Consider the following 9,021-nt stretch of genomic DNA (forward strand, 5'->3'; position numbering starts at 1 on the left):
ATCATGCCATTTATTTTAGTTTCCACTATTGCCACTATGTCTGGGTCTGCCTCACTAACTCTTTCTTTTATCTCTTCTGCTTTATTGGCTACCCCATCAGCATTGGTGTACCAAACCTTGAGACTCTTCTTGGAAACTCGGGTGTCAGAGTTCCCCCTTTCACCAGGGGTCTGGGGGGAACTGGGGGGTGTCTGGGGGGCAAGTGGGGGCTGTGGGGGTGAGTGGGGGGGTGCTAGGGGGGTGCCTGGGAGTGCCTGGTAGGCGAATGGGGTCTGGGCATCTAGGGGGGTAGGAAGGGCATAATGGGTCTGAAAGTTAGGGGTCTGAATAGCATAGGGGGGTTGAGAAATAGAGTGAGACTGAGAGTCAGATAGAGGTTGAGAGGTTGGGGGGAAGAGGGATACTGAGGGCGGAGAGCTGAGATGAGAATGGAGCATGGGTGCTGGGAGTGGAAGAGAGGGTATATTAGTTAGGGGGGAATCGGGGGTAGGTGGGGGTTTTGGGGTAGAAGAGGGGAAGAGGGAGATGGGGGAAGGTGTTAGGGGGTCACAAGGTGAGGGGGTTAAATGTGGGCTGGAGGTGCATAGGAGGGGTGAGGGTTGGGTGGGGTTTGGGGGTGAGTGGAAGAGGGGTGCAGTGGAAGCTGGGATGGAGTAGATGGAATTGAAGTCAATGGGGTAGAAGGGGCAGGGGAGTGGGAAGGGGTATTTGGGGAGGGGGGATGGGAAGGTGGGTTTGGGGAGGGCATGGCTTGACCCACTGGGGTCGCTGACAAGTGTGATGTAGCAGGGGCAGGGGAATCGTTGTGGAGGTGCAAATGTGGAAGGGACAGGGGGGTTGTGGGAGGCTGAGGCAGGGGGGATGTATAGGAGGGCTGAGTTGGGGAGAATGCGACCTGGGAGGTGACCTGGGAGGTGCCCTGGGAGGTGACCTGGGATGTGACCTGGGAGGTGAGACTACCTGAGAGACTATTTCGGTGTCGTTGTTGCCATCTATTTTTGTGGGCTGTTTGCTAATCTTTCGTCATAAACCTCTCTATAAACACATTGTAATGGGTTTCACTTCCTCTGAGTAAATGCTTGCTCCTCATTATGTACTCCACTGCCTCCTCATTGGAGAATTGCACCAGAACAGGTCTATTCTTGGTACAATTGTAAGGTCCAACCCGTCGATTGATATTCACCTCGCGTTCTGCCATCTCTGCTCCAATACACCTCAATATCTCGTGCAATTCGTATTTTTCTGTTTCTATTCTCTCTTGTCTTGTTGGTGCCCTAGATTCGAATAATCCATGTATTATAATAGACCGTCTCCTCAGTAATTCATTGTCATGCTGGTAGCCTGTCCCCTGGGGATTCCCCATCCCAACCGCAGTCACTAACCCATCCCCCATTACTCCTCTATCCTTAGCCATGCTGCTAATCCTTCCTAATTCGTTTGTGATACGAGCACATTCCCTCTCCCAGTCCTCTCTTCCCTTCCTAATTTCTTCCTGAACATAGAGCATAAATTCTTGTTTCTGCCTCTCTACCGCATCCTGTATTTGCTGAAATACCTCACTTTTAATCCCCTGGATTAGATCCTCCAACCAATCACTCCTTCTCTCTACAAATTTCCCTATTAATTTGTCTATAAATCTGTCCTCCTCCTCATCCCTGCTGGTGATTGACCTTGAACCCCTTCTAGTCATTGCAGTAACAATCTAGCCAAAAAGGCGCTCCTCAATACCTTGCACAATCTGCCAACACAATAGGTGAGTGAATCTCCAATCGTCGTCCCACGTGGTGGTAGAAGGGTTGCTGCCGGGAGGTGAGGTCACGCGGTCAGAGGTCGGTGATGTCTGCTGCTTCCACACTGCACAGTATTTCCTCAACTATTTTGAATTACGCTAATTAAACTGTTTTTCTTCAGTACCTTATGGCTCTGGTCAAAACCCAAGGTTTTTTCATTCACTTGTACATTCACTTATAGTCTTTTTCACTTCGAAGTTGCCTGATTACCCCTCCCACTCCACTAGTGACCCAGGAGCTCCCAACCCACGTCCACCCAACACGATGGTCACAAGACAAGATGTGTGTGTGTGTGTGTGTGTGTGTGTGTGTACTCACCTAGTTGTACTCACCTAGTTTTGCTTGTGGAGGTTGAGCTCTGGCTCTTTGGTCCCGCCTCTCAACCGTCAATCAACAGGTGTACAGGTTCCTGAGCCTATCGGGCTCCATCATATCTACACTTGAAACTGTGTATGGAGTCAGCCTCCACTACATTACTTCCTAATGCATTCCATTTGTCAACCACTCTGACACTAAAAAAGTTCTTTCTAATATCTCTGTGGCTCATTTGGGCACTCAGTTTCCACCTTTGTCCCCTAGTGCGTGTGCCCCTTGTGTTAAATAGCCTGTCTTTATCAACCCTGTCCATTCCCTTGAGAATCTTGAATGTGTTGATCATGTTCCCCCTAACTCTCCTGTCTCCCAACGAAGAGAGGTTTAATTCCCGTAGTCTCTCCTCGTAGCTCATACCTCTCAGCTCAGATACTAGTCTGGTGGCAAACCATTGAACCTTTTCCAGTTTAGTCTTATGCTTGACTAGATATGGACACCATGCTGGAGCCGCATACTCCAGGATTGGTCTGACATATGTGGTGTATAATGTTCTGAAAGATTCCTTACACAAGTTTCTCAAGGCCGTTCTTATGTTAGCTAACCTGGCATATGCTGCTGATGTTATCCTCTTGATATGAGCTTCAGGGGACAGGTCTGGCGTGATATCAACCCCCAGGTCTTTTTCTCTCTCTGACTCTTGAAGTATTTCATCTCCCAAATGATACCTTGTATCTGGTCTCCTGCTTCCTACCCCTATCTTCATTACATTACATTTGCTTTGGTTAAACTCTAACAGCCATTTGTTTGACCATTCCTGCAGCTTGTCCAGGTCTTCTTGAAGCCTCAAGCTGTCCTCCTCTGTCTTAATCCTTCTCATTATTTTGGCGTCGTCAGCAAACATTGAGAGGATTGAGTCTATACCCTCTGGGAGATCATTTACGTATATCAAAAACAGGATAGGTCCAAGCACAGAGCCCTGTGGGACTTTACTAGTGACTTCACGCCAGTCTGAGGTCTCACCCCTCACTGTAACTCTCTGCTTCCTATTGTTTAGGTACTCCCTTATCCACTGGAGCGCCCTACCAGTTACTCCTGCCTGTTTCTCTAGCTTATGCATCAACCTTTTATGGGGTACTGTGTCAAAGGCTTTCCGACAGTCCAAAAAAATGCAGTCCGCCCATCCTTCTCTTTCTTGCTTAATCTTTGTCACCTGATCGTAGAATTCTATCAAGCCTGTAAGGCAAGATTTACCCTCCCTGAACCCATGTTGATGGGTTGTCACGGAGTCTCTTCTCTCCAGATGTGTTACTAGGTTTTTTCTCACAATCTTCTCCATCACCTTATATGGTTTACAAGTTAAGGACACTGGCCTGTAGTTCAGTGCCTCTTGTCTGTCACCCTTTTTGTATATTGGTACTACATTAGCAGTCTTCCATATTTCTGATAGGTCTCCCGTTTCCTGTGACCTACTATACACTATGGAGAGTGGTAGGCAAAGTGCTCCTGCACACTCTTTCAATACCCATGATGAGATTCCGTCTGGCCCAACAGCTTTTCTCACATCCAGCTCCAATAGGTGCTTCTTGACCTCATCTCTTGTAATTTCGAACCTTTCCAAGGTCACCTGGTTTGCTGCCACCTCTCCTAGCGCCGTGACCTCTCCCTGTTCTATTGTAAAGACCTCCTGGAACCTTTTGTTGAGTTCTTCACACACCTCTTTGTCATTCTCTGTGTACCTGTCCTCGCCCACCCTAAGTTTCATCACCTGTTCCATCACTGTTGTCTTCCTCCTGATGTGACTGTGAAGTAGCTTTGGCTCGGTTTTGGCCTTATTAGCTATATCATTTTCATACCTTTTCTCAGCTGCTCTTCTCACATTGACATACTCGTTCCTGGTTCTCTGGTATCTCTCTCTACTTTCCGGTGTTCTGTTATTACGGAAGTTCCTCCATGCCCTTTTGTTCAGCTCCTTTGTTTTCATACATTCCCTATTAAACCCCGGATTCTTCCTTTGCTTCTCTGTTATTTCCTGTCAGGCTGGGAAAAACCTGCTTACAGCCTCCTGACATTTTTTGGTGACATAGTCCATCATGTCTTGTACGGACTTGGTTCCGAGTTCTGTGTCCCAATGTATATCCCATAGGAATGTATTCATCTCCTCATAGTTTCCCTTTCGGTACGCCAGCCCTTTGTTTCCCAGTTCTTTTTTGGGGGTGATAATTCCTAGCTCAACCAGGTACTCAAAGCTCAATACACTATGATCACTCATTCCCAAGGGGGCTTTCAACTTAACTTCCCTTATATCCGACTCATTTAGGGTAAATATCAAATCAAGCAAGTCTGGTTCATCCCCTTCACTCATTCTTGTCGGTCCCTCGACGTGTTGACTTAGAAAGTTTCTTGTTGCCACATCCAGCAGCTTAGCTCTCCATGTGCCTGGTCCTCCATGTGGGTCTCTGTTCCCCCAATCTATCTTCCCTTGGTTGAAGTCTTCCATGATTAGTATTCTGGATCCGTTCCTGCTAGCCACAGAAGCTGCTCTTCTGTGCAGCTTCAATGTGTTTACTAGTTGTGTTTACTAGTTGTGTTTTGCGGGGGTTGAGCTTTTGCTCTTTCGGCCCGCCTCTCAACTGTCAATCAACTGTTTACAAACTAACTACTAACTTACTAACTACTTTTTTTTTCCCCACACCACACACACACACACACACCCCAGGAAGCAGCCCGTGACAGCTGACTAACTCCCAGGTACCTATTTACTGCTAGGTAACAGGGGGCACGTAGGGTGAAAGAAACTTTGCCCATTTGTTTCTGCCTCGTGCGGGAATCGAACCCGCGCCACAGAATTACGAGTCCTGCGCGCTATCCACCAGGCTACGAGGCCCCCAAAACATTATTGCCAACAGCATTTGGTGTTCCCAGGCGGTCACCCATCCAAGTACTAACCAAACCCAACGTTGCTTAACTTCGCTGATCGGACGAGAAGCGGTGTTCTCAACGTGGTATGGCCGTTGGCAATGTGTGTGTGTGTGTGTGTGTGTGTGTGTGTGTACTCACCTAATTGTGCTTGCGGGGGGTTGAGCTTTGGCTCTTTGGTCTCGCCTCTTAACTGTCAATCAACTGGCGTACAGATTCCTGAGCCTACTGGGCTCTATCATATCTACATTTGAAACCGTGTATGGAGTCAGCCTCCACCACTTCACTTCCTGTGTGTGTGTGTGTGTGTGTGTGTGTGTGTGTGTGTGTGTGCATGTGTGTGTGTGCATGTGTAAATGACGAAATTAAATCATGATGAGCAATGTGACAATGACATCGTCAAAGATCATCTTACTCGTATAAATTCACCTCACCTCATTCCTGCCTATATGTATCCACCACCACTGACTTCTAATATCCATCCTTTTGAAAAGTATTATTAAATGCGAAAGTACTTAATGAATTATTCACTATTATTATATAACATAAGTACTTAGTGCAGTATTATAATTCCATACTTTTTATAAAAGATAATTCAGTAATATTTCTTTAAGTAACTGAATTACACCACACAGTTTTGCATGTACTAGTCCAGTCAATTGAATGATTTAGTGAGCAAACAATGCATTGTACTCTTGAGTGTTCTTATACTATATTTGTGTTCTTTTAGTCTCTGGTCAAGATGTTTACCTGTTTGGTCAATATAGAACTTAGTACAATCTTAAGATTGTATAACAATCTTAAGATAAGCAGCCCCCTGGGGGCGCAGTGATAAGACACTCCATCCTCGACTGGCGATCGATTTGGCTTGGGTTCGTATTCTAGCCGGGGAGGATTGCCTGGGCGTCAATCCTTAACTGTATGTCTCTGTTCACCCAACAGTGATTGGGTACCAGGTTGTTAAACGATTTGACGGGTACTACCCCCTACTAGTTTCAGGGAAACTAGTAGGGGGGGTAAGGCTTACCATAAGCTATGGGAAGAGAAAGCTCTCAGCCTACTAATAGGAGTCTACAGTCGCCGGTTCCTATACCAACCTATGTAAAAAAAAAATACAGATATATAAGAGAGAAATTGCATACCTCCGTCAGCATTAAAGGTGTGATCCTTAAGAATTTTGTTGCCTTCAGCTAAGATCCATCTGTCAAGGGAAGAGACGGAGGTTTGGTTGGTCTTCTCCAGCTCCCACGAACACAGGTCGTGGTCGAAGGTACAGTCTGCGACCTGGACTCCCGCTGATTCAGGTTTCACTGAGAATGGTTCTTTCGTTATATGATAAAGTGGATACAAGAGAAAGACTAGTTTCCCCTCAGAATGTACATAAATGTTTTATGTGTACACATTATTACAGTGAAATAAAAAAATGGCAGCCTGCTCCTTATTTTTACTATTTGATTTAAATAACATTAATTTCTTTCGTTTGGTTGAAATCCAATATAACTATCTAATTCCAAATGATATTGATAATGCAAAATTGTATATTTTGGGAGGTCAAGATTTTCATAGCATGAAATAATCTTAAATACTTGTTTTAAATCGCATCATATTCTTCCCATTCAAAAACTATAAATTCAGTTAAATTAAAAGTGTCTTTATTTATTTATGCAACTTACAGAATGATTATTTTTGGTTTTGTTATAATTTTTTAGTCTATACCATGAACACAATTTGACAATACCTTTTCTAAAGTTAGGCCACCTTAACTGTGCCTAATAATCAAGTATTGGACGTATTAGTGAAGTGTACGGAGTATGACCAACTTTTCAGTATCAGAACTTGAAAAATATTTAAATGAAACCAAATATTATATTGGTTTTCTACAGTGTTATAGTTAGTGTTCCTGGAACACTGTGGTGGTGTTGTGGTTAGTGCCTGGAACACTGTGGTGGTGTTGTGGTTAGTGCCTGGAACACTGTGGTGGTGTTGTGGTTAGTGCCTGGAACACTGTGGTGGTGTTGTGGTTAGTGCCTGGAACACTGTGGTGGTGTTGTGGTTAATGAGCCTGGAACACTGTGGTGGTGTTGTGGTTAGTGAGCCTGGAACACTGTGGTGGTGTTGTGGTTAGTGAGCCTGGAACACTGTGGTGGTGTTGTGGTTAGTGAGCCTGGAACACTGTGGTGGTGTTGTGGTTAGTGAGCCTGGAACACTGTGGTGGTGTTGTGGTTAGTGAGCCTGGAACACTGTGGTGGTGTTGTGGTTAGTGAGCCTGGAACACTGTGGTGGTGTTGTGGTTAGTGAGCCTGGAACACTGTGGTGGTGTTGTGGTTAGTGAGCCTGGAACACTGTGGTGGTGTTGTGGTTAGTGAGCCTGGAACACTGTGGTGGTGTTGTGGTTAGTGCCTGGAACACTGTGGTGGTGTTGTGGTTAGTGTTTGGAACACTGTGGTGGTGTTGTGGTTACTGAGCCTGGAACACTGTGGTGGTGTTGTGGTTAGTGTGCCTGGAACACTGTGGTGGTGTTGTGGTTAGTGTGCCTGGAACACTGTGGTGGTGTTGTGGTTAGTGTTCCTGGAACACTGTGGTGGTGTTGTGGTTAGTGTGCCTGGAACACTGTGGTGGTGTTGTGGTTAGTGTTCCTGGAACACTGTGGTGGTGTTGTGGTTAGTGTGCCTGGAACACTGTGGTGGTGTTGTGGTTAGTGTGCCTGGAACACTGTGGTGGTGTTGTGGTTAGTTTCCTGGAACACTGTGGTGGTGTTGTGGTTAGTGTGCCTGGAACACTGTGGTGGTGTTGTGGTTAGTGTTCCTGGAACACTGTGGTGGTGTTGTGGTTAGTGTGCCTGGAACACTGTGGTGGTGTTGTGGTTAGTGTGCCTGGTGTTGTAATCACTGTTGTGGTGTAGGAGTGTTGTGGTTAGTGTGCCTGGAACACTGTGGTGGTGTTGTGGTTAGTGTGCCTGGAACACTGTTGTGGTGTAGGAGTGTTGTAATTACTGTGCCTGGAACACTGTTGTAGTGTAGGAGTGTTGTGGTTAGTGTGCCTGGAACACTGTTGTAGTGTAGGAGTTTTGTGGTAAGTGTTTCTGGAACACTGCGATGGTGTTATGGTAAGTGTGCCTGGAACACTGTGATGGTGTTGGAATGTTGCAGTTAACGTGTCTTACAAAATTTTGATTGATAAATAAACATGATATTCGTAGCCATTTTTGGAGAAAAATATTCGTAACTTAATATAAATGACAGACTGATGGAGTTAGACGTGTTTATGAGGCAGTTCTTGACTTTGTGACTAAGATGGCAAGCGAATTGAAATTCGTGAGAAATTTTCTTATCTTTTCTCGATTTATACTGAACATTCTCTACTGCTTGGTATTTGACCAGCAATTTTTTTTCACTTGAGTATGAATGCATGTGGAGCAGTTCTTATAATATATAATTGTTTATCCCTTAAAGATTACCATCGACGTAGTGATTAAGTTATATTTAAGCAAAAAATATACCTTTTAAACTATTAATCACGACATACAATAAATCATAAAGCGGCAAGATAATCTGTAACAAACATTACTATGAAAAAGTCTATATATGTCTATGTTTATTCTGTTATATAATTAAATGAGTGAATATATAGCAATGCACTCAATCGGTCTTATATGACTGTACCTGGGTTGATGACTTCCCTACAAAATGCTTGCAACGGAATCTTTGGGATATATTTACCTGGCGTGCAGGACATTAGACATGCATCAACTCACAGTCACAGTTTAGTGGGAAGACGGCGATGTCATCGACTCCGATCATGCCCATAACCTTCGGGCCCTGGATGCCTTCTATGGCCACCTTCACGGAGGAAGCTGCTGGTATGGTCACCTGGAGGACAACAAATGATTTGGTTTGGCGTTCTCGCAAGTATAGATTATTCATGAACATTTACAGAACTAAATCAAACACAAAAAAAATTATATAAATATTATATATGCATATATATATATATATATATATAT

General features: G+C 44.8%; 1 protein-coding gene and 1 non-coding gene across 2 annotated transcripts in view; both read right to left on the reverse strand.

Moving 5' to 3' along the window:
• LOC123756330 (MAM and LDL-receptor class A domain-containing protein 1) overlaps positions 1 to 9,021 on the reverse strand; it is a gene marked incomplete in the record, with an annotated part of 412,433 nt that overhangs the window by 53,744 nt on the left and 349,668 nt on the right. Inside the window, 2 exon segments of the mRNA XM_069331355.1 lie at positions 6,161 to 6,328; positions 8,773 to 8,887. Coding sequence (XP_069187456.1) covers positions 6,161 to 6,328; positions 8,773 to 8,887 — 283 coding nt within the window.
• On the reverse strand, positions 5,000 to 5,118 carry LOC138368673 (5S ribosomal RNA). The gene has a single exon (XR_011229644.1). It is a non-coding gene; the product is annotated as a 5S ribosomal RNA (ribosomal RNA).

The sequence above is a fragment of the Procambarus clarkii genome, chromosome 25, assembly GCF_040958095.1.
Source record: "Procambarus clarkii isolate CNS0578487 chromosome 25, FALCON_Pclarkii_2.0, whole genome shotgun sequence".
Taxonomy (NCBI): Eukaryota; Metazoa; Arthropoda; class Malacostraca; order Decapoda; family Cambaridae; genus Procambarus; species Procambarus clarkii.